The sequence below is a fragment of the Cololabis saira genome, chromosome 1 (genome assembly GCF_033807715.1).
Source record: "Cololabis saira isolate AMF1-May2022 chromosome 1, fColSai1.1, whole genome shotgun sequence".
NCBI lineage: Eukaryota > Metazoa > Chordata > Actinopteri > Beloniformes > Belonidae > Cololabis > Cololabis saira.
This window is the reverse complement of record NC_084587.1, coordinates 4844155-4869315: the sequence shown is the minus strand read 5'-3', so window position 1 is coordinate 4869315 and position 25161 is coordinate 4844155. Positions and strand designations below refer to the sequence as shown.

The 25161-nt window shown below is 40.9% G+C and overlaps 1 protein-coding gene across 4 annotated transcripts in view; it reads right to left on the bottom strand.

Annotated features, from left to right (window-relative positions):
* LOC133450932 (lysozyme g-like) overlaps positions 1 to 25161 on the bottom strand; it is a 28020-nt gene that overhangs the window by 1317 nt on the left and 1542 nt on the right. For 2 of the 4 annotated variants that reach the window (XM_061729947.1, XM_061729871.1), the window contains 4 exons: positions 22995 to 23072; positions 22698 to 22894; positions 21831 to 21969; positions 21568 to 21751 (listed from right to left, as the gene is read on the bottom strand). In XM_061729947.1, coding sequence (XP_061585931.1) covers positions 21618 to 21751; positions 21831 to 21969; positions 22698 to 22894; positions 22995 to 23072 — 548 coding nt within the window. In that variant the 3' untranslated portion in view covers positions 21568 to 21617. Of the gene's footprint in view, position 1; positions 77 to 1106; positions 1305 to 21567; positions 21752 to 21830; positions 21970 to 22697; positions 22895 to 22994; positions 23073 to 25161 lie in introns of those variants that run through there. The other 2 variants (XM_061730024.1, XM_061730098.1) reach the window with 2 other exon arrangements.

Here is a 25161-nt window from a genome sequence, read left to right as displayed (position 1 = left end):
CCTGCACTGAGTCTGTCCTGCCGAGCCGTTCGCTCTGAAGCTCCAGAGGTTTGAACCCTCCGGATGTCTCCATAATCTGAAAAAGTTCAAATGATTACACACAAACATCAGCACAATGAACAAATAAAAAGAAAGGGGGGGCACAAAAACATCCTTTGCAATGGCATCTTCTCACAACTAGAGCATGCATGTAAAAAGGGTTTTCATGAGGTATAGTGATTTATTATATGTCTCTGGATTTTTCAATTAGACTGTAAAAGCACCCTATGGGCTACAAATGGCCTAAGTTGTCTTTAGTCATCTGCAGTGTTTGATTTATGGGCTTAAGATCTAATTACTACCACAACATGAGCACTAAAAAAAAAACAAAAAAAACAGCTTCACAAGCATATCCCAGAGAACATTTATACTACCGGTAGTTAAAATTTGCCAAAAAAATCTAGATTTTAGTTTTAGCCTCAATTTATACTCCATTTTGTTCAAAATATCTCTTAAACTTCTTTCTTAAAACTCACCAGAACAAATAGATGAGACGGAGGAAACTGTCAGACATGAATCTTGAGGGGGATATCTTAAAAAGCTAATTTCAAGCTATTCTAAGGGCTATTTCAAATTTTCATGTAAACTCCCGACCTGTGCGTCCGTAATAACATCACCAGCTTGTACTTAAACTTTACAAATACCTTTGTAAAAGAACGGCAGTGTGTTCTTTGGCAGCAAAATAGCTAAATAAGTGGTGAAAATGTTCCTCCAGCAGCTGCACATTTACACATTTCATTAGTTAAGTTTTGGTCAGTAATCGTCAGTTTTGTGGAATGCAAATATAAGACATTTTTTATTTTGATTTTATCATGAACATGTAGTATAAATTCATTAGAATAAGTACAATATATTAATGTAGTTGCCTTGATTTTATAAGATATTCTTTTTGGGATTTATCTTGCAGGTAGGTCCTAAGAAACGTTGACTTGACAAAGGACTTAATTTAAATGGTTTGAACATGGAAATAAAAGGAATTTGAGTCAAACCAGAGCTGAAAGTTAAAAGGAAACTGCATCATCTAATGAAGGATTTCAAGCATAACTGTTTATATATCGATACCTTACCTGTTGGGCCGCTGTTGACGGTGAAGATGCAGAGTAAAGCCACAACTAACACGGTTGGTCCAAAAGAAGTCATGTTGCAGCTCCTAGTTTTTCTCTCTCAATCTTCTGAGCTGTGAAGTAAAACAACTCTAATTAGGGCTTGATGTAGATGAAATAACCAGCCGTCAGGGCAGCAAACACAGTTGAGAGCCACTACAACTGAGACGGTCTTTGTAGGGGTATTTGTGTTGATCTACGTGCATGGACGCAATCTTATGTGGCAATACAGGACTCTTTGTACACTAATGGATCCAAATATTGATTGAACCTGTTATTCCCAGTATTTCACAAGCAATGCAAAGTTCACCCCCCTACCCCAAATTTATTGCAAAACACAGATAGGAAATTATGTTAATTCAATGTTGAATTATGGTCAAAATGGTTGATTTTGGGTAAAAGTCGATGATTGATGGTGGATCAACCATTAAACACTCATCCAATTCTAGCCAAGTAACCAAAGTTGAAAAGATAACGTTGAATCAATGTTGTTTTGTGGTCGAATTTTAATGATTGTAATGCCTACGTCTTATCAATGTTGAATCAACTTGTGCCACTTGTCTCAGATAAACCAAAATATGTCCTCCCATCCTCTGAATGATGTTCTCTCAAGTCATACTTCCAAAGTATGAACCAACAAGTACACAAGTCCAAACCTAAAGCACTTGGAACTGAGTAGCAGCCATACTGACTGACAGACACTCAAACCCTAAGCAGACACAGGTGTTGACCTTCAGGATACTCAAGATACCCAAGATGCCCAAGCTACCTCAGCTGACTCCTCTTGATGTGAAGGAGCAGCGACTCCAAGCTTCTCCCGAGTGATGGAGCTTCTCATCTCTAAGGGAGCGTCCAGTCACCCTGCGGAGGAAACTCATCTCTAAGGGAGCGTCCAGTCACCCTGCGGAGGAAACTCATCTCTAAGGGAGCGTCCAGTCACCCTGCGGAGGAAACTCATCTCAGCGGCTTGTATCTGCAATCTTGTCCTTTTGGTCATTACACAGTTCATGACCATAGGTGAGGGTGGGAATGTAGAATGACCAATAAATTGAGAGCTTTGCCTTTCGACCCCAGAATAAAATTTTCAATTCAGTTTTATTTACAGTACATAGTGTCTACTTTAACAGCAGTTGTCTCCAGGATCTTTCCAGAGACCCAGAACATGACCATGACCCGCGAGCAATTACCGTATTACATAAACATAACATAAACAATGGCAGGTAAAAACTTACCTAATTGGAGAAAAACCTTACGCCAAACAGTGGCAAGGAAAAACTTCCCTTTAGGAAGGAAACCTGGACCAGGACCTGGATCATAAGGGGGGACCCTCCTGTCGGAGGCCAGTTGGGCAAAGCAGGAAAAGAGAGAACAGACAGAGAGAACAACCCAGTCTCACATAAAAACGTACCCTGCTTACGTTGGTCCAAAGTGCAAAAACGTAGAGGGGTTACAATATTAGCCCTTGAAATGTATAACTGTTACATTTTTGAAATGTATAACTGTTACATTTTTCTGCCTATTCATTTTGCGTCCAAGTCACGTGACTTTTAAGATTCTGGCCGTGACAGCAACAAACATGGTGGACATTTTTCATTTTTGAGTGAAAGAAATCAATATTTTGAGTTAGTTTCTGCATAGAAATATATATATTTTACTTTCATAATATTCACTCAGTGAATTTACATAATCACTTGCTTGCTCGTGGTTGCAACGTTTTTTCAGATCTCGTCAGAATAATGTAAAACGGTAACGTTTTAAAAATGTGAAAAAGTAACATTTTGGTTGTTGGTGTTGTGAAAAAAATCTATATTTTGATGCTTCCTCGTTGTTGGGAATTATTTTCAGATCTCTCCAGAATAATAATTTGAAATCGCAACATTTTGGTGCTGGGATACGTGGCCGTGATATATACACGGCCACGCACAGTATGCCGGCGGGGATTCCCCCCCCCAAACCAGATTTTGATAGCGGAGCGAGTCAGCCCACAGAAAGAAGTTTTATTTTGAAAACCAACCGGATTTTCTTGCATTCCAAAAGTCTGACTTCCGGCCCGCCAAAATAAAAGATACAGCCAGACAAATGAATGAAAAAATGAAAATAATCCCTCTGGGATCCCCCATAGATACGTCATAGTGACGAGGGGGATCCTGGACACGTGACAGATGCCCGCGATCGTGTGCCGGTTAATATTTAAGATAGTTAAGTTTAGAGTAACTAAACTAAGTAGGGATGCTGTTATAATAATAATAATAATAAATAATTATAAATAATTTGAATTAATTATTAATTATATATCAGACTTAACCTCCAGAAATTAATTAATAATTTATATTAATCATAATATTAATATTTAGTATAATAATAAATACACCTGTAGCACAAACCAGTGTTTATAGCAAACATTCAGAGACATTATCAGACAATGATTAATGGCAACATAAGTAATGTGACTGTCTTTCAACCATCCTTTAAAACCTTGTACAGAGAAGCATTTTTTTGCTAAATGGGAATATGTATTCCATAGTTTGACACCCCTGTACCGTATTGCATATTTACCCCTGGTTGTAACACACTGTATTTACCCCTGGTTAGGTTTTGAACTATTATTTTCCGATCTCCGATCAAAGCCGATAGGGCCATTATCGGCCCGATCCCGATCGGGGGCCGATCGATCGGTGCATCTCTAGTACTCAGTCAAGGAGTTTTCCTCCAGAAGGCCTCTCTCAGCTGCTGTGGAGTTGTAAGCTCTGGACGCTACGTTGCAGAAGGCGTCTCGACACTGCTGCGCCAGCTCAGGTGTAAGTTTGGAGAGAAACTTTTCTTGAGTTTCGGTGTATCTTTTACCCTCAGCTCTCACTGGACCGTACTTGGACGTTCTTTGGGGCTGAGGCCTGGCAACTGGACAGAGAAGGTAGTGGTGTTGGCCTTTGCGAAACGGATTTCCACACAGATAGATTGTTTTCTTGCAGTCTTCGCCGGGGTGGAGTTCGCGGCATCTTTTGCAGGCACCAAGTTGTTGTACTGCATACCTTTCTTTCCGATGGCTTCAGGTTGGTCCTGAACTTCCTGCAGAAGTACACTCTCTTTCTGTGCTTTGGGTCACCACAAAGTATGCAGCCTTCTGTTTCACTGCTGGACTTGGTCGTCTTTGTTCTGGCTTACTTTTGAAACTTCATCCTCTCTCTAGTGGGTTCGACAAAATCTTTTAGCTGATCTAGCTGCTCATAGACGGCTTCTTGTGACTTCAGGTATGTGATGAGCTTGTCGAAGCGGTTTTGGGTAAGAAACCGGTAAGAAACCGGTAAGAAACCGGTAAGAAACGTTTTTTAGTAAGTCTACTTAATAAAACATGTTACAACCAGGGGTAAATATGCGATACGGTACAGGGGGGTCAAACTATGGAATACATATTCCCATTTAGCAAAAAAAATGCTTCAATGTACAAGGTTTTAAAGGATGTCTGAAACACCACTTACTTTTTGTTTTGTGAATGGAACTGCTCTGGCATAAGTAATGGATGTGCTGAAAAATGTTACCGTCTTGTGTTATCTCCTTGAAATTATTATTTTTTGAGTTGCTCTAATATTTTAATTGATTGATTTATTTATTTTTTCTTTCTAAAGTGTCAGTCACTGCTGTCATAGTTATAAGTTGGCGACGTATATGCTCAGCATTTTGAACTTTCTTGAAGGGACTGTTTAGCTTCAAGGCTGGACATTTTTTATTTATTTTTATTTTATTTTATTTTATTTATTTTTTTTAAATTGATTTATTTATTTTTATTTTTATTTTTTTTTTAAATTGATTTATTTATTTTTTCTTTCTAAAATGTCAGTCACTGCTGTCATAGTTATAAGTTGGCGACGTATGCTCAACATTTTGAACATTCTTAAAGTGACTGTTTAGTTTAAAGATTGGATTTCTCCAGATGCGGGTTTAATCCCTTTTATAAGGCGAAAATCCCCCTTTTTTTATTTCTACTGCTCTTATTAACAGTCTGAGTTGTTCTAATATTTTAATTTATTTTATTTATTTATTTATTTTTAATTGATTTATTTATTTATTTTTTCTTTCTAAAGTGTCAGTCACTGCTGTCATAGTTATAAGTTGGCGTCGTATATGCTCAGCATTTTGAACTTTCTTGAAGGGACTGTTTAGCTTCAAGGCTGGACATTTTTTTTTTTTTTTTTTTTTTTTTTTTAATTGATTTATTTATTTATTTTTTTTTTTTAATTGATTTATTTTTTTTTTCTTTCTAAAATGTCACTCACTGCTGTCATAGTTATAAGTTGGCGACGTATATGCTCAACATTTTGAACTTCTTAAAGTGACTGTTTAGCTTCAAGACTGGATAGATTTTTTTTTTTTTTTTTTTTTCTCTTTCTCTCTCTTCTAATAATATCAGTCACTGCTGTCATGGTTATGTGCAATGTCAACAACTTTGATCTTCATGAGTGTTATAAGTTACCGTTGTCACCACAGAATTCCTGCTGGATTTGATTTATCTTTAGTTTTATGGTATATTGCAGCCTTAGCAGAGGGGCATTTCTGTTTTTACACGCTCAAGAGATTTTCTCACATCAGGCGGTAGATCTCAGTTTTGCCCTTGGTGTAGCCAACACTTTAATGGTAAGGCAGCTACCTCAGTCTTATAGTTTTAATTATGGCTATTGTGTTGTATCTCATGCATCATAAATAGGTCGGTACATTTTTACACGCAGCTCCTTGTGCACGGTTCATGCATGTAGTTCTAAGTATTGAAGGGATGACTTCTTTGACATGTTTTTCGTTATTGATACAGTCTGGGAGGGGAGGGGCTGGCTGCTGCTGCCCTACTGCTGCCCTATTTCCGACTATGGTCACGGAATCAAGTATTAGGGAAGGTTTGTTAGTTAGGGCATATTTCTGGCCCTTTCGGGGGGTGGGTTGGGTGGGGGGTGGGTTTAAACGTTTATTTTATTTTTTCACTATTTGTTTTGATGTGGAGCGGCTCACATCGTGGATTTTGTGTTCACATTCTGTTTGTGTGGTGGGAGAGAGGCTTGACTGTTTTAAGTTATACTCACATCTGCTTGGGTTCATCATTTCAGAGGGTCGCAGGGGCTGTTTTCATGTCTCTGTCCGCATCCGCTATAGAGGCTTCATTCTAAATTATGCCTGAACTTAATATTTTGAGCTGGAACGCGGGCGGCCTGAATAGCCCTCACAAGAGGATTAGCACCTTGAGTTTATTTCGCAGAAGGAGAATAGATGTTGCATTGGTACAGGAGACGCATCTCTTGGCTGCTGATGTCAGACGCCTGGCAGATAAACATTATCATGTGATAGCTTCCTCCTCGTCTGGTACGAAGACCAAGGGTGTGGCGGTTGTTGCCAGACGTAACTTTAAAGTTAAAATTCATGACACATGCTCTGACAAGGAGGGCAGGCTGGCAATTGTGAAGACAGAAATTAGCAGCAGGAAAGTTGCCTTCATATCGGTGTATGCACCAAACTGTTTTGATAGGGTCTTTTACGAAAACTTGACAAATAGTATGCTGGAACTGAATGATCATTCGTTAGTGGTGGGGGGAGACTTTAACGCTGTTTGGAGTGCAGCCAATGACAGGTCAAGTAAATCCGAGACAAGGGATCAGAAACTAGCGTCCACAGCTTTACAGACGTGGGCTAGCAGCTTGGGGCTCACAGATCTGTGGCGTTCGACTAATCCATCAATCAAAGACTACTCCTTTTTCTCTGCTCGACACAAATCTTGCTCAAGAATTGACTACATATTTGCGTCCCCTAAACTCTTCTCTAATATTCACAGTGTTTCTCTGCTTCCCATGGCCCTCTCCGATCATAAAGGTGTGCTTTGTTCATCGGTGCTCATTAACGCTTCCCCTCGTGCACCAAAATGGCGCCTTAACACGACCCTGTTAAGACAAGAAGAGTTTGGGGCACAATTTACAGAAAAACTTAAGGAATTCTTGGAGTTCAATGTTGGTTCAGTCGACGATCCTAGAATACTTTGGGACTCAATTAAAGGTTTTATCAGGGGTAATGCCACATGGTTTTCCTCCAACCAGCGCAAGATGCAAATTTCTAAATTACATGAATTGGAAAACAAACTTGCAAAACTAGAATCCGCGTTGTCTGCTAATTACTCAGAACAGATAGTCTTGCAGCGTGAGGTGATCAAAAAAGAAATCAATGCCATCCTCAGACGCCGATCAGAATTCTTAATCCACAGGACTAGGCAGCGTTATTATTTTCATGGGTCAAGGCCCAGCCACCTTTTGGCGATGAAGATTAGGTCAAATGAGCAGTTTTCAGATATCTCCTCTATCAAATTACAGTCAGGAGCTATTACCACCGACCCAATGCAGATTAATGACTCTTTTCGCAGTTTTTACTCTGACCTGTATGAATCAGACATACTTTTCGACAAAGATAAATGTGACGATTATTTGGCCCAATTAAAGTTACCTCGTCTTGCGGTGGAGGCGGCAAATGAGTTGGCAAAACCATTTTCTCTTGAAGAACTTAAGAGGGCTGTGCTCAGTATGCAAAGGGGCAAATCACCGGGTCTCGATGGCATTCCGCCAGAATTTTACGCGGCCTTCTGGGACCTTCTTGGCCCGCTGCTTCTCAGTATGATCCATTTTTCGATGGAGAAGGGCTCTTTTTCTAGGGATGTGAATACAGCTGTAATCACCTTACTACTGAAAAAGGATAAAAACCCGACGGAATGTGGTAATTACAGGCCCCTTAGTCTGTTGAACGCTGACGTAAAAATTTATGCCAAGGCTCTCTCTCGACGTCTGCAACCGCATATCTCGTCACTGGTTCACTGTGACCAGACAGGCTTTATGAAATCGCGTCTAGCCTCTGACAATGTCCGCCGACTGTTGCACGTAATCGACGCCGCAACAGACATCAAACATCCGGCAGCTGTTTTATCCCTTGACGCGATGAAGGCGTTCGATCGCCTTGAGTGGTCCTTTTTGTGGTCGGTGTTGGGGGCGATGGGTTTTGGAGACGATTTTGTGAAAATGGTACAGCTATTATACTCAAACCCCTCTGCAATGGTTCTTACAGGTAACATTTGCTCCACTCTGTTCCCAGTAACTAGATCATCTCGTCAGGGCTGTCCTTTGAGCCCGACGCTGTTTGCTCTGTCTCTTGAACCCCTAGCGCAGATGATCCGATTATCACCGGTTATTAAGCCCATAACTGTTCATAACACACTCCACCACCTGGCGCTTTACGCTGACGATATTTTAATCTTTCTTGGCGACCCGTTACAGTCTGCCCCCCACCTCTTATCAATGTTGGATGAATTTGGCTCGCTATCAGGGTTCAAAATTAATTGGTCGAAGTCGGCTCTGCTGCCATTGAACAAAGTGACTAGGGACTCTGTTTTACCTCCTAATATTCCCTCGGTTCCACATTTCAAATATTTGGGCATTGAGATATTTCCCTCTTTACACCTTATTGTGAAGCACAATTATACTGAGGTACTGAATAAGGTCTTGAGTGATTTGGAGAGATGGTCCAGCCTGCCCAACTCACTTCAGGCTCGCATTTCTATTGTCAAAATGAATGTATTGCCCAGAATAAACTTTTTTAGCTCTATGGTCCCCCTCCCTCCCCCTACTGGATACTGGGGTAAACTGCAGGCGGCTGTTTCAAGATTTATCTGGAATGGCAAGAGACCCCGCCTCAGATCTGCCACTGTCCAGCGCAAGAGATTAGATGGAGGTTTAGCAGTTCCCAACTTCAAATTTTATCATTGGTCTTTCTCTCTTAGACCCCTGGTCACATGGTTTGACTCTCAGACGTCGGTTTCCTGGCGCACGATGGAAGAAAGAATGGTGCACCATTGGTCTTTGGCAGATGTTTTATTTGCGAATATCTCTGTGAGGCAGTGTCAGCTGCGCTGCGGCCCCATTGTGTCCCATCTGATTCGGGTTTGGCGCTCTGTAGAAAGGATTTGTAATATATCTTGTAGATGGCACCTACAATCACCAATTTTCAATAATAAGGACTTGCTGATCGGGGGGAGACCTATCACCTATTCTCAGTGGGAAAGGGGAGGTGTACAGTTTTTGGGTGATATATTCAGCTTAGATGGTTTACGCTCTTTTCAGGACATTAAGAATAACTTCAATTTACCAGGCACTTCCTTTTTTTTTTATTTGCAGCTGAGAGCTTCTCTTAAAGCACACGGTGTACCTTGGCAGCACCCGCTACCTACACATCCACTTCACGAGTTGATCATTACTAATAGACCCTCGAGGGGAATGGTATCTACTTTGTATTTGTACATGCTTGAGGCCTCCTACAAAACGCTTCCAGTAGACAGGTTGTGGAGGGGTGATGTCCCCGGACTGGTTCAGGATTTTGACTGGGACGAGGTGTGGGCCAATATCAAACTTGCCTCTCGAAATTCTGACCATCAACAGATCCATCATAATTTTGTGCATAGGACCTACCTGACCCCTCGTAGGCTACATTTTATGAAAGTTATCAGTGATCCCTCATGCACCCTGTGTACATTAAAAACTCCTGGCACTTTTCTCCACATGGTGTGGGAGTGCCCCCCCGTCGCTCGTTTTTGGCAGGGCGTGGCCGCTGAGCTGACGACACTCATATCAGAGACATTACCTGTGACCATACCAGTGTTATTACTGAATGATCTTTACGCACTTCCAGTCCCTGAACGTCAGAAACGGGTCATATTAGCAGGTCTAACAGCTGCTAAGAAAATGATAGCAGTACGTTGGAAGCCCCCTCATACTTTGTCCATCAAACAATGGATTCTGACTTTTCTTGATGTTACTTACATGGAGTTATCGACAGCCCGTATAAATGGGGCCAAAGAGGCGAATGTGAATATGTGGCTCACCACAGCTGAAGCACTGAAGCGCTTGCTTTGATCCGTGGTTTTTGTTGTGTATCTGACTTAACTCACTTAGCACCGTGAGGCATCCATAGATCTATATTAACTGTTTCACAAGGCCACAAGTCTCTCTCTCCCTTTTTTTTTTTTTTGTTTATTTTGTTGTTGTTGCTTGCTTTAGCCGCCCTGTCTCGATTTTATTTTAATTTCATATACCAATGTCAAATAATTGTCCTGGTCTTTAATAGTTTATTTTCATTTTATGTATATGTCCGGGTGGGTATGGTGGGGGTGGGGGGATTGATGTAACAATATATTCAATGAGGTGCATCATTGTTTGTTCTCTGTTTGAATGAAAATAAAATAAAAATTTGATCAAAAAAAAAAAAGAAATTATTATTTTTTGTTCATCTGGTTTGTTATTTAGTCGTTTATTTTTTTGTTTGTTTCTTAATTATTAAATTTTACTCGTTTTTCATATATCCGATCATTTTTCTTTTGTGTAAATTCTTCGTAATTTTCCTTTAATTTCTATCATCTATAGATTTCTAACTGATAATCTGTATATTTTGTTTTTATAAGTATGATATTACATTTTATGTTAACTATAGGTGGAGGCACCTGATAAGCTCTTTGAGTTTTCGCCTCTTCCTGCACTTTAAATTGTAAAGTTGGTACTTTTATTTGTGTAATGTTTAACTGTGCGAATAAATAAATCTAAATCTGAAAATCTAAGAAGAAGAGATGGTCGGACTGATGAATAGTTTAGATTCAAAAGTATAGTGTTTGTTAACACATTCAAGACCTAAAGTCTAGATAAATTATATACTGTTTCTACAGTAATTGCAATCATCCATGGAAAATTAATCGGACCGTGTTTTTGGGTAAGTGGCTAAAAAAACTCAATATTAGTGGTTGCCAGGTTTGCTATTGTCAGTGTTTTTCACGCATTACTGGACAACTCCGCCTGTACTTAGTCAACGACGCACTGCTACATATGCTAATATGCGTGAAAAACGGGATCACAGATCTGGCAACCTGGTTCACTAACTTCCCTCAGCTTTTAAAGCGCTGGACAAAAAGCCGAACAAATACAACTTTTTGAGCTTGTGACTTTTTTTTATTTTATTCATGCCAAAATTTGTTTACTTTATACTGCAAGGTTTAGACACCAGAACAGTGGAGTGCCATCCCTATTAATTAATTTCTGGAGGTTAAATCTGATATATAATTAATAATTAATTCAAATTATTTATAATTATTTATTATTATTATTATTATTATTATTATTATTATTATTATTATTATTATTATTATTATTATTATAACAGCATCCCTACTTAGTTTAGTTACTCTAAACTTAACTATCTTAAATATTAACCGGCACACGATCGCGGGCATCTGTCACGTGTCCAGGATCCCCCTCACTATGACGTATCTATGGGGGATCCCAGAGGGATTTGTTTTCATTTTTTCATTCATTTGTCTGGCTGTATCTTTTATTTTGGCGGGCCGGAAGTCAGACTTTTGGAATGCAAGAAAATCCGGTTGGTTTTCAAAATAAAACTGCTTTCTGTGGGCTGACTCGCTCCGCTATCAAAATCTGGTTTGGGGGGGGAATCCCAGCCCCCGGGTCTGGCAGTCAGAAGGCGCGCCGATTTTTTCCAGTGGCCACCCGCGGTACTGCAACAGAAAATCCCATGCGGCCCAGAAAGCTTTTTTCCCATAGACCGCAATAGTAAAAGAGAAGCCTCTAAAACTGTTCACAGGACACCTCCAGCTGTAATCACCGGCAATTACTAATCTTTGTATTCTATATTTTTAAGTCATGGACTTTATATCCGTCAAAAATGTTTTATAACGGCCAGAAAAGTCAAAGAAAAGTCTCTTTCTGGGCGTGACGTCACTGATGACGTCACAGCCGTGTCCGTGCATTCCACGGATGTTTATATTAATATATATTATGTAATTATATTATATTAATACATTAATCATATATGTAATGCTATACATGTAATAATATACATTAATTTATGTATTATATTAATACATATTATATTAATATTCGCGGCATTCCCCCGGGGCATGATGGGAGGCCCCAGAGCATCATGGGAGGTGACTCAACTGCGCATGCTCTATGGGCCGCTGTATGCGGAAGTAAACCCGGAAGTCAGAGATTTTTTCGGCTTATGCGCTGGCTGAGCAGAAGGCATTGAAATGAATGGGCGGCCATTTTTAGTCTCCGATCCAGTTTCTATAATACATCCATGGGGAATCCCCGCCGCCATACTGTACGTGGCCGTGTATATAGACAAGTTTACGCGCCAAAACACGGGCGCTGCCATTCGTCTGCATAGATGCGGGTCATTTCCGGCGGAAGGGGTTTTTTGCAGCCTTTTACCTGTATAAACACAGCGGCGTGGACACGGCGTGGACACAAACCTAAACGAAATACTTGCTGTTCGTGTGTTTTTTCTCTCGACAACTATGTCTTTGCCATGGGAACACGGTTCTACGACTTTAACTGGAGGTGGCGTTACTCTCCCGACCCGAATTCAGTGCAGAACTGGGATGATAACGTGATGACAGCAGCAGAACTGACAGCTGATCTGCTCCCACTTCCTGCAATCCGCAATGGACAAACTGAAAGTTTCTGAGGTTTATCAATATCTGCACAGAGACAAAGTCGGTTTTGTCATGTCATACAAACATGGTCGTTTTGTTTATTTGAAAGCAAATGTCGAACCTGGCCAGTGTTTGAACAATGCGGGGCTTAAAGCTCGGCTGCTGTAACTGAAGCTGGAGAAGTCAGACCTGCGGGATGTTCGTGTTTCTGGACCTGGAGATCGTGTTCCCATTCAGCTGCGATCTTATGGAAGGTAACAAGATTATTTGACATATATGTCTTCATTTTTGCTATCCGAACTACATCATAGTCTACTTGGCTTTTTTTTTCTTTAGGTAGAAAATGCTGTGAGACGGGAAAACCGGGCTTGCCTGCACTGACTGACAAGAGCTGGGTCTGAAAGAAATGCTGGTCAGAAGAAGATGAAGTGCAGGACTGTCTCAGAAAATTAGAATATTGTGATTTTCTCTAATGCAATTAAAAAAACAAAAATGTCATACATTCTGGATTCATTACAAATCAACTGAAATATTGCAAGCTTTTTATTATTTTAATATTGCTGATTATGGCTTACAGCTTAAGAAAACTCAAATATCCTATCTCAAAAAATTAGAATATTCTGCGAATCTTAATCTTAAACTGTAAACCATAATCAGCAATATTAAAATAATAAAAGGCTTGCAATATTTCAGTGGATTTGTAATGAATCCAGAATGTATGACTTTTTTTTTTTTTAAATTGCATTACAGAAAATAAAGAACTTTATCACAATACACACACAGGAAGGATCTTTACCAGCCGTCACCAACAGCATCTTCTACCACTCCAGAACCGGCACAGGAGGTGAAACTCTGTAGGACTCATGAAGAGTGGAGGACCAGCCCTGGGAATATTCTCCTGCAGCTCTGCCTCCCGCCATCACCCAACCAACTTCACATACTCCCAAAAATTGATGATTTTGTTGAGGGAAGGTTACAGTTCTGCAGTAAATATCTCAGCATTTTAAAACTAAAATGAATTATTTAGGAACCAACAGATGTTTGTACTGTGAAAATAAAGTTTGATGAAACTTAATTTCATTTCATTATTGCACTGAACTACGATCAATGAATGATAGGCCTTATCTTCCTTAGTGTGTTACAATGTCTTTTAACAGTTCATCATTCATAGTAAGCTCATACTGTACATTAATAATGGATGAATTTTGAGTTTTGAGGAAACTAAACAAATGGCTTCAACAAGAAAATTCATATGTTTAATCTTAACAGGAATAAAAAAAGTAAAATATGGGGTAAGGGAACTGTCAATCGAATTTGTGCACATAAATCAAATGTGTGCATATTATTCTACAGTTATGCATAAATAAAAAATTTAAATATTTGTCAAATCATACATATAGTGTGTATTTTCTCTGTAATCCATGTTCATAATCTTCTAATCACAGAGAAAATACATTACATATTATATGTTTGATTTGACTTAAATGTTTACATTTCTATTTATTTATGCACAACTGTAGAATATGCACACATTTGATTTATGTGCACAAATTCAATTAACAGTTCCCTTACCTCCATAGTAAAATACAAAAGCATCCCACACAATTACATCACTATAAAAACTATTCATATATAATATTAAAAAATACAATGCACACAGTATTTGTTGTTTATCTTTATTTAATGAACAACACTTGTGTAGCAGGCTCGGCCTCAGGTGACAGGTTTCAGGACCATCTAAAAAAAGGGGAAGAGAAAAACATGGAGCAAAATTAATGCAGAAAATCTCATTACACTTAAAACAAGAGTATTTACCAAAAAAATAACTTATTTGACAATCTTCACCTGTTTCAAGTACATTTTCATTTGAAATAAGTAGAAAAATCTGCCAGTGGGACAAGATTTATCTTCTCATTACAAGAAAAAAAATCTTGTTCCACTGGCAGATTTTTTCACACGCAGGCACACACACACACACACACACACACACACACACACACACACACACACACACACACACACACACACACACACACACACACACACGCATCTCAAAACCATCAACTGCCTTATAAATATACCAGTAGCAATGTTAGTGTATGACAACTTTTTCAGTATTAACAGTAGCTACTGTCAGCTTCACAGCTAAAGTTGCTGAACTTACCCTCAGATCCGTGTTTGTTTCTCCGGGGGCGACAGCGGATCCGCCGGCTGAGTTTACTCCTCTCTGGCTGGGGAGAGCGATTATAAACCAACCACAACTCAGGGAATGGATTATCCTTTGTTGTTTTTTTGTCAACAAAGTGGTGTGAACAAACAAAAATGTTGCGCGGTGGTTTTTTAGATGTAATGCCTCCAGCCCGGTCCGTGGCTTCAGAAAAAAAGTAAACAACGCAGCGCATTGGACGTGTCTCTTTGAAGCTGGTTTGTGGTTGCAGCAGTCTCTATCCAACCACTCCTTCAGGTGCTTCCTAGAGTTACTACATCCAACTGCCGAGACATGTCGTTCCCGAACCACTTTTTTTCTTAGAAATATCCATTTTGTCCCTCTTTTTCAGAGCAATGTTGCCACTGTTTTCAATGGAAAAACCCAAAAACGGAAGTGAACTACTTACGGGGGAGGAGTTTAGGAAGTAGAGCGGAAACGGCCGGTAAACTTGTCTATAGACGAATCCGGCGAAACCCGGAAGTCGAGCGGCCGCCATTACTGCGGTGGCGGCTCCGCTCCTCCGCTCCAGCCCATAGACATATATACGTATGGATCTATTACTCCGCTCCCTGCCAGGCTCTCTTAATGTATTTGTATCATCGGAACACTCCTGTCCCGTCACGTGCATTTGTTTTGATAGTGAATGAAGACGGGAGGGACTTTCAAAACTACTTTTCTGTTTCACCAAGTGAACAGACGGAACGCAAAAAAAGATGTTAAACTACTGGAAAGGAACTGGAATTTACCTGGATACCTTAAACAAGGAAGCCAGGGAGCGGTTTATGGAGAAAATAATGATTATTAACGGTTTGGGTTCATATGAAATCAAGAATGAAGCTCCGATGAGGATTTACTGCCGCAGTTCTGCAGAACCACCGTCTTACTACCTTGTTTAGTGTTTGGCAGCTGCTTTGGTAAATGTTTGACTCGCCATGTGTTTCAATAAATTAGTATAATATAACAACATACAGTAGCCTACATCTTTTTTATTACTCTTACTTCTCTTTTCTTTTTTTTTATGCTGAAGAGGCTCCGATGGCGTGAGCAATATTTTTCTTTTCCTCGTGAGATTATTTTTTTCTTCTGCAGCTACAAATAGAGTTGATATTTTTTCCTCAACAAACTAGTTTTATCTGCAGATTGGGGTTATGTATGTATGTATTCTGTATCATCCGGAGCTGAGATAGTTCTGCCCTTCAATTAGAGACCTGTAATTGCGTTTTTTTTCGTCATCGGACGCCAGGCGATCAATAAAATATTCTTGGATACCTAAAATAAAACAAAACATAAACAGGTAATATTTAATTGTGCAGACGTGCCTCGTAAGGATAGGAGGTGGAGAGAGCTATATTACAGTGTTTAATCATACACTCCCTTATCTCCCTATTCCTCTATTCTTTCCTGCTTATCGCTCAAACAAATCATTATTTATAAATTAACATCAGCATTAATTTAAGATACCTTCATTATTTATGGAAGGCCACTGTCTAACATCATCAATCCAGCTATAATGATGCTGTAGAGCGTCAGGTTACAATAACAGCGCTGCGGTGGCAGATTGACACCTGCCACCGCAGCAATGGCGCCGCCGCAAGATGGCGGCGCACACAAACCGGTCGCCGGATTCGTCTATATCACGGCCACGTATCCCAGCACCAAAATGTTGCAATTTCAAATTATTATTCTGGCGAGATCTGAAAATAATTCCCAACAACGAGGAAGCATCAAAATATTGATTTTTTTCACAGCACCACAACCAAAATGTTACTTTTTCACATTTTTAAAACGTTACCGTTTTACATTATTCTGACGAGATCTGAAAAAAGTTGCAACCACGAGCAAGCAAGTGATTATGTAAATTCACTGAGTGAATATTATGAAAGTAAAATATATATATTTCTATGCAGAAACTAATTCAAAATATTGATTTCTTTCACTCAAAAATGAAAAATGTCCACCATGTTTGTTGCTGTCACGGCCAGAATCTTAAAAGTCACGTGTATGGCGTTATATTTATGTCATTAAAGGAGCGAGCGATAACACATGTGCACGCGCGCATATTTCTTTGCGCGAGTGAATTATTTCGTGTCACGCGCGCAGATTTCAATAGCCGCGCGCACTTGTTTGATGTTCGCGCACATATTCAGCAACCGAGTGGAGCAGAGGGAGGTGCGAGCGAGTAAAAAACGCTGCTTTGCGCGCGCTGGATTGCTCCTGCTCTCCCTCTCTCTCCCCCTGTGCTCTCGCAGATGGAGTTTTGCTCGCTCGAAGCAAAGAGTTTTGACAGTTTGGGGGCGGAGACCATGGATGACCCCCGGCCCTCTTATGATTGGTCATTTTCCAGCCCCCCCCCCCCCCCACATGACATCTATCACTTTCTCCATCCATCCATCCATCCATCCATCCATCCATCCATCCATCCATCCATCCATCCATCCATCCATCCATCCATCCATCCATCCATCTATCTATCTATCTATCTATCTATCTATCTATCTATCTATCTATCTATCTATCTATCTATCTATCTATCTATCTATCTATCTATCTATCTATCTATCTATCTATCTATCTATCTATCTATCTATCTATCTATCTATCTATCTATATGTATGTATGTGTGTATATATATATATATATATATGAGATTGATCAATACAATTTTTAGAATATATCTTTATCAAGAATAAATCACATTGTCAATCATTTCATGGAAAGAGGTAAAAAATATTGTATTCCAACTTTACACACACACATGGATGGATGGATGGATGGATGGATGGATAGATGGATGGATGGATGGATGGATGGATGGATGGATGGATGGATAGATAGATAGATAGATAGATAGATAGATAGATAGATAGATAGATAGATAGATAGATAGATAGATAGATAGATAGATAGATAGATAGATAGATAGATAGATAGATAGATAGATAGATAGATAGATAGATAGATAGATAGATAGATAGAGGGGGCTGGAAAATGACCAATCATAAGAGGGCCGGGGGTAATCCTTGGTCTCCGCCCCCAAACTGTCAAAACTCTTTGCTTCGAGCGAGCAAAACTCCATCTGCGAGAGCACAGGGGGAGGGAGAGGGAGAGCAGGAGCAATCCAGCGCGCGCAAAGCAGCGTTCTTTACTCGCTTGCACCTCCCTCTGCTCCACTTGGTTGCTGAATATGTGCGCGAACACCAAACAAGTGCGCGCGGCTATTGAAATCCGCGCGCGTGACACGAAATAATTCACTCGCGCAAAGAAATATGCGCGCGTGCACATGTGTTATCGCTCGCTCCTTTAATGACATAAATATAACGCCATACACGTGACTTGGACGCAAAATGAATAGGCAGAAAAATGTAACAGTTATACATTTCAAAATGTAACAGTTATACGTTTCAAGGGCTAATATTGTAGCCCCTCTACGTTTTTGCACTTTGGACCAACGTAGGCAGGGTACGTTTTCATGTGAGACTGGGTTGCAATCCTAGCATTTCCTTGTTTTTTTCCTTGTTTTATATCAATATTGTTAGTTTTCTCTCACAAAATTGCAATTTAATAAAATCAGGACTTTTCCTTTGCAAATGTTTAGTTTTAAAAGTATTGTGACATCATTTTTAACATGCTTTTAACACTATTAAAAGTCTTGGCCAACATCCCTCAAATGTGTCTAAAAGAGTGTAACAAGAAAAACTTCACTCTAGTACTCCATTCCTGGCTTTTTATTACAGTGTTTTTTTGCCCCATGAAAAACGCTTCCTTTTGCCCCTTTCCTGTCAATCATTGCTCCGCTCCTCCTCCAAACCTCCTCCTCTTCCTCCAGCCATACGCTCACAGCGGCGTCGGAGAGTTAAGCCGGGAGCGACAGGCGAAGCATGCACGAAAAAGCAGCACGGCGAACCAGAGCAAACAATCATAAAAATAAAAGGCATGCAAGCAGCAGTGTCCCCTTGTCTTAAGTCCAGTCAGTGGCCGCGGGTCTTCTTAGCAGTTTTCCTCCGGTGATTAGAACAGAAGAGGCTCTAAACAGCTCCGTGTTAAGCCTGATTTATGGTTCCGCGTTAAAGCGACGCAGAGCCTACGCCGTAGGGTTCAGCGTACCGAGCGCGTCGCCGCGTAACCTTACGCCGTAGGATCTGCGTCGGTGTAACGCGGAACCATAAATCAGCCTTTATGGTGCACTGGAGAGGAGAGGAGGCAGGGAGCTGGGTGGAGGGGGCGGTGATTTAGCGGGCCTTGACGTCACGGCCCGCCACCAAACCAGATGAGCCGTTTTTGCATAGTTATGCGGAAAATCCCAGAAAGCACACAATACACTGAATGTTAAAAGTTCGTTGTTTTTTGGGTGTAATTGATGTCAAGACACCCAACAAAACACAAAAAATCAAGAAAAATTTGTTTTTCATGTCACAATACCTTTAAAGTCAGTTTCTGAGCTTTTTCTTGGAAATGTGCACGGTTTTAGATTCTGAATCTCTATTTTACTGTCATTATTTCTGAGGAGTTTTTTTTTGTTTTGTCTTGAATATTACATTTTATCTCCCGTTCTGCCACACAATGAGTTTTTTCCCCCTCAAATGGCCTTAATGTTCTAAAGAAATATAATAAATAAACAATTTAGGTTTATAAAGCCCTCTTCAACAGGACTGCCAAGTCTCATGTAGGATTTAACAGCGACACAAACATTATACACAGCCTCAAACTAAAAGAGATGGGTTTCCGGTGATAGAGGACAGAGAAAAATGTGGAAAAAGGACAATATAATATAAAAGATCAACACTTCTTCTTATTTCTCTTACTGACATTTTACTGGGTGCTGAATGCATTTAACTCTGTATTTGGACGATAATGACGTCCCCCAGAATTTGACTTGTAATAACGGCGCTCTGCCACTAGATGGCGACATAGACGCGGCTGGATAGACTGCGGGATGCAGATGTGTCTCAGCGGATGTTTGATTTTAGTCACAAACATCCTGAAAATACACCTTTAACCACTCTTAATCTAAAGGAGGGTTTTCACTGTTTATTTTTTTATCCAGTATATTAAGATTTTCTCTTTTTACTGCCAATTAAACAAACACAGGAGGCTGTGGGAATAAAAACAGGAAGTCATGATTTGTCTTCCATCCATCCATATATCCATCAACTTCCGCTGATGTCATTTCACATTCTCAGGCCACCCAGGAAGAGTAAAGTCAGTGCTACGCTAATGTGCACAGGGAGGCTCTGAGTTCAAAACATTATAGTTAAATAAGTAAATCACATGGTCTCTAACTGACAAACACACCCAATGCAGCTGGTTAATAACGGGTGGCAGTAGGAGAGTTTTATCAGTTACACACTTTACTCAGTAAAAGCTGTGACTATCTAAAACTCCAACACCGGTGGTTATTCTCTCTTTCTGTCACACAGTACATCCATCCATCATCTTTCCGTTATCAGGATCAGGATCGCTGGTAGGTGAAGGCAACAAAATGAATCGACAGATGAGCTGGATCCTGCCGTTTGGCTCAACGTGTCAAGTTTTTGAGTTGATCACAGTTTTGGTGTTTAAGTTCCTGTTTTATTTTTAAACCCTGTGTCCTTTTGTTTAAGTTTTGTCTTGATTTCCTTGGTTCCCATCTGCCCTGATTGTCTGCACCTGTATCTCGTCAAGCCTTCTGTGGATAACTTGTTTTGTCTTCCCCTGCTGGTCTGTACTCTTTCATCCCTCCATGTTTCAGGTCTGGTTTCTTGGATTTTGTCATATTCCTGTTCTGGTTTTTTGCAATTCTGCTCAGCAGCGCTTTTGGTTTTGTTTAAGTTAATAAAACAGTTTTTGGAACTCCTGCCTCCTGGTCTCCTGCATCTGGGTCCTGTCAACCACTTCCTTGACAGAACAGACCAGCCAACATGGACCCAGCAGGAGAAAGTTTTGCCTTTTGGCACCACGTCTGCGGGGAGGCAGAGCTCTCAATCCCTGGTTGGCAGGAGGAAGAGGAAAAGGAGTTCTCCTTCTGGGGAACACGCCTGGCTTTTGGCGGGCACAATAGTGTGCTTGTCCAATACAGGCAAAAAATGGAGCCGACGACGTCGGCACAGACAAACCCCTCTTGTCGCTGTTCCAGTGGTGATTCCGGACACACCTCACCTTGTTCAGGACCCGCCCTAGCCTGTCTGTTTCCCTTCCCGTGCCTCAGCCGGCACCTAGGCTCAGCCAGGACTATGTTCAGCCCCTTAGCAACCTAGGTTAGATGCATTGCACCCGGAGGCTGCAAGCACTCACTTGTTCGGACAGAATAATATTACTGACGTTATTGGTGTCCCTAAACCTGACGAGGGGTACCAGGACCCTGAAGCCAGACCTGGGCATCAAATAGCTGGGGAGTGCCCAGTGGTTGTGACTTCACCATCAGATCCAGTGGGTCACATCCCAAACGGGCCACATGAGTCAGCCCTCTTGGTGCAGTGTGTTCTGGGCAGCAGCCGAAGGCATGGACCCTGGCCAGTAGATCAGATGTGATACTGGAACTTTGATGTACCACTTGTTAGAGTATATTCTGTATGGATAGTATTTACACACTTGATAAGTTCAGGACACTAGTACTTAATTGTATTTCAATCAATAGACCTGCATGCAGCATAAATATTTTGGGGAAAAGATAACACCCAAAAAAAGGAATAGACAGAGGCACAATTTCTGAGCTTGCTTGGAATAATATTTATTTATCCCTAGACGGTACACATCTTTAGATTTTTATCACTTCCAGGTGTTAATATCTATTATTTTTGTACCACTGAGCCCTGGCAACAACATCGTTGGAGTAGTCTCGACCTGTTGTGCGGGAATCCACACCTTGGTAGGAGTTGACCCTTCCATCCCCCGTGTTGTAGGCCGCTATCCCTCCTGCCAAGACAAGATTAAAGATGCAGCTGAGGAAACCGATCTTGTCTCCGTGCAAGTTCACCGATTCACCGAAACAAACCTTTCAGCTGCTGCTCCTTGGTCCAAGTGGGGAATTTTCTCTGGATGCGTTTGATGAAATAAACGAGGATATCTGTGGCTTGTCTGAGATGCTCCTCACTGTTCCAGCCCCCCCGTATGGTGTGGTGCCTCTTGTCAACCTGCAGAGACGGAGCAAATATCGGATGAATACTGATGTCGGTTTACTGCTGTGGGAGGATCTAGGACATGAGGACATTTTGGAAAAAAAAAGGATCAAGATATTTTTGCTTAGAATTAAGATTGTGATTTTTCGGCACCCAAATATCACAAAGAAAAACCTGTAATGGAAACAGCTCCGATTGATAATATCTGAATAATCATTTGAACGCTGCCTTCATCCTCTGTTGACTATTTTCTCAATCGCGGTAGCAGCAATTGTTCTAATTTGTCGATAGCTAAATATATTGTTGTTGTTTTGGAGCGGCCCACGGTAGCACCGGCTGCTCACTGAGAGCTGAAAGGATACGTGCTTACACTTTAGACTCTCCAATATGACCTGAAGAAGTGTCTAAATTTGTCACTAGAGAGGTCTGAATACTTGCTAAATATAGCATGATTGTTGCTAAGTTGGCAACAGTCCTGCAGGGCCGACGGGCTTGCTACGCCAATGAATCACGTGACGTAAAGGCGCCTTTTTATAGGTTGAAGGAAAATGTAGCCCTTGGGTACGTAGAGGAGACTTGGAGAAGATTAGAAGCATTTCTTTGTGACGCAGCTCATGAAGTCGTGGAGAGGAATTGTCGTTGGTTGGAGAAGAGATTGCACGTAGATCTGAATCCAGACTGGGTTTTTTTAACAAAACTTTTGTGCATCCCTAGATATGAGATAAATAAAGATATGTCCAAACCTGCATCAGTCCCCAGCCATTTCCATGGTCCCCCCAGCCATTCTGCAGAACATTTCCGGCCCTGGACTCTCTGGAGATGATGCCAGCTATAAGAGCTGGATCGATATTCAACCTGCTTCCCACGCGTTGGATCATTGTTCTGTATCTCGCCATTCTACGAGAATCAGTCCGGGCCATTTGCTGTGATGCTCTCACTCCTGTTTAGAGGGAAAAATCAGAGCGACAGTGTGTGTCAACCGAAACACTGGACACAAAAATATCTTTCTGCAGGTCTGGAGCACCGCTGGAGCTGTTTACCTGCAAAAGTGAGTCTGTCCTGCCGAGCCGTTTGCTGTGAAGCTCCAGAGGTTTGAACCCTCCGGATGTCTCCATAATCTGAAAAAGTTCAAATGATTACACACAAAGGCCCAATCCCAATTCTCCTTCACTCGCCCTTCTTTTCTCCACTCGCACTTCTTTTCTTCCCTAAGCCCTAAAAAAGAAGGGGGAGATTTTAGGGCACTTGAGATCTAGGGCACTTGGCCCAGGTGCCTGTCCCAATTCTCCCCCTACCCCTCGTTTTCATCCCTTCCCTGATCAGGAAGCTGAGAGCCAAAAGCTGTTTTAATTTCAGCTGTAGCGCTGTTAATATGGCACTTTATTAAGTTTTAATATTTTTTCAGGTATAATGGTAACCTTAAGATCCCCAACCGGGGCTCAGTTTATCCAAATAACGCCTGTTAAGAAATTTGACCCGATGTTTTCGGAGATGAGAAGAGCCGCCGGCCCCGGGGAGCAGCCTCAGCTCACAGCCCGAGAAGAGACGTTTCCGCCGGGTCAGGCTGCTGCGTCAGCCCCGGGAGAGAAACTCTCTCTGGGACGCAGCTCTGTTGAGAATCACGCCGGCTGAAATAAATCATTTAGGAATATGTTGGTTTAATAGATGAAATCTAACAGTTGTAGCTACGCCTGTTAAGAAATTTGCTCCGAAATTTAGAGATTTCTGTCTGCCGGGTCCGGAGCTTGGGTCCACGTTAAATCGACGCAGAACCTACGGCGTAGGTTGCGTAACCTCCGCCGTAGGCCCTGCGTTGGTGTAACGCGGAACCATAAATCCCTTTATTCTGGCGTGATCTTCCGCAACTTTATCTGAAAGTGTGTAAATTACCCAGATAACAGCTGGATTACTTTGTGGTTTCTGAAGACTATTATATCAGAAACATCCAAAACAAATCTGACGAGTCACAGGATTATTTCTCTCTATTTCTCTGAGACCAGTCTGCCTGTTTGCCTTCGGTCGGCGAGTCAAATCGACGCAGAGCCTCTTTTTTTCATACCCCCTCGCTCGCCAAGTCAGCATCTGAAATCCCTCGATTTGAAGGGGCTATTCTCAGCCCCTAGCCCTCGTTATGCCCCCTCCCCCTAGGTGAAAAGAGGAATTGGGACACCACTACCTTCACGGGAACGCGCAAAATTTAGGGTTAGGGAAGAAAAGGAGGGCGAGGGGGAGTATTGGGACGCACCCAAACATCAGCACAATGAACAAGGACCAGATGGGAAATAAAAAGAAAGGGGGGGCACAAAAACATCCTTTGCAATGGCATCTTTTCACAACTAGAGCATGCATGTAAAAAGGGTTTTCATGAGGTATAGTGATTTATTATATGCCTCTGGATTTTTCAATTACACTGTAAAAGCCCCCTATCCACTACAAATGGCCTAAGTTGTCTTTAGTCATCTGCAGTGTTTGAGTTATGGGCTTAAGATCTAATTACTACCACAACATGAGCACTAAAAAAAACAGCTTCACAAGCATATCCCGGAAGACATTTATACTACTTAAAACTTGCTCTAAAAATCTAGATTTTTGTTTTAGCTTCAACTTATACTCCATTTTGTCTGAAATATCTCTTAAACTTATTTCTTAAAACTCACCAGGACAAATAGATGAGACGGAGGAAACTCTCAGACGTGAATGTTGAGGGGGATATCTTAAAAAGCTAATTTCAAGCTATTCTAAGGGCTATTTAAAATTTTCATGCAAACTCCCGACCTGTGCATCCGTAATAACATCACCAGCTTGTACAAGCTTTACAAATACCTTTGTAAAAGAACGGCAGTGTGTTCTTTGTCAGCAAAATAGCTAAATAAGTGGTGAAAATGTTCCTCCAGCAGCTGCACGTTTACACATTTCATTATTGAAGTTCAGCTTGACCCCAATTTGTTCCGATATTGATATATTCATGGAAAATATTTGGTTTTGGTCAGTAATCGTCAGTTTTGGGGAATGCAAATATAAGAAATTTTGTATTTTGAATTTATCATGAACATGTAGTATAAATTCATTAGAACAAGGACAATATATTAATGTTGTAGTCTTGATTTTATATGGGATTTATCTTGCAGGTAGGTCCTAAGAAATGTTGACTTGACAAAGGACTTAATTTAAATGGTTTGAACATGGAAATAAAAGGAGTTTGAGTCA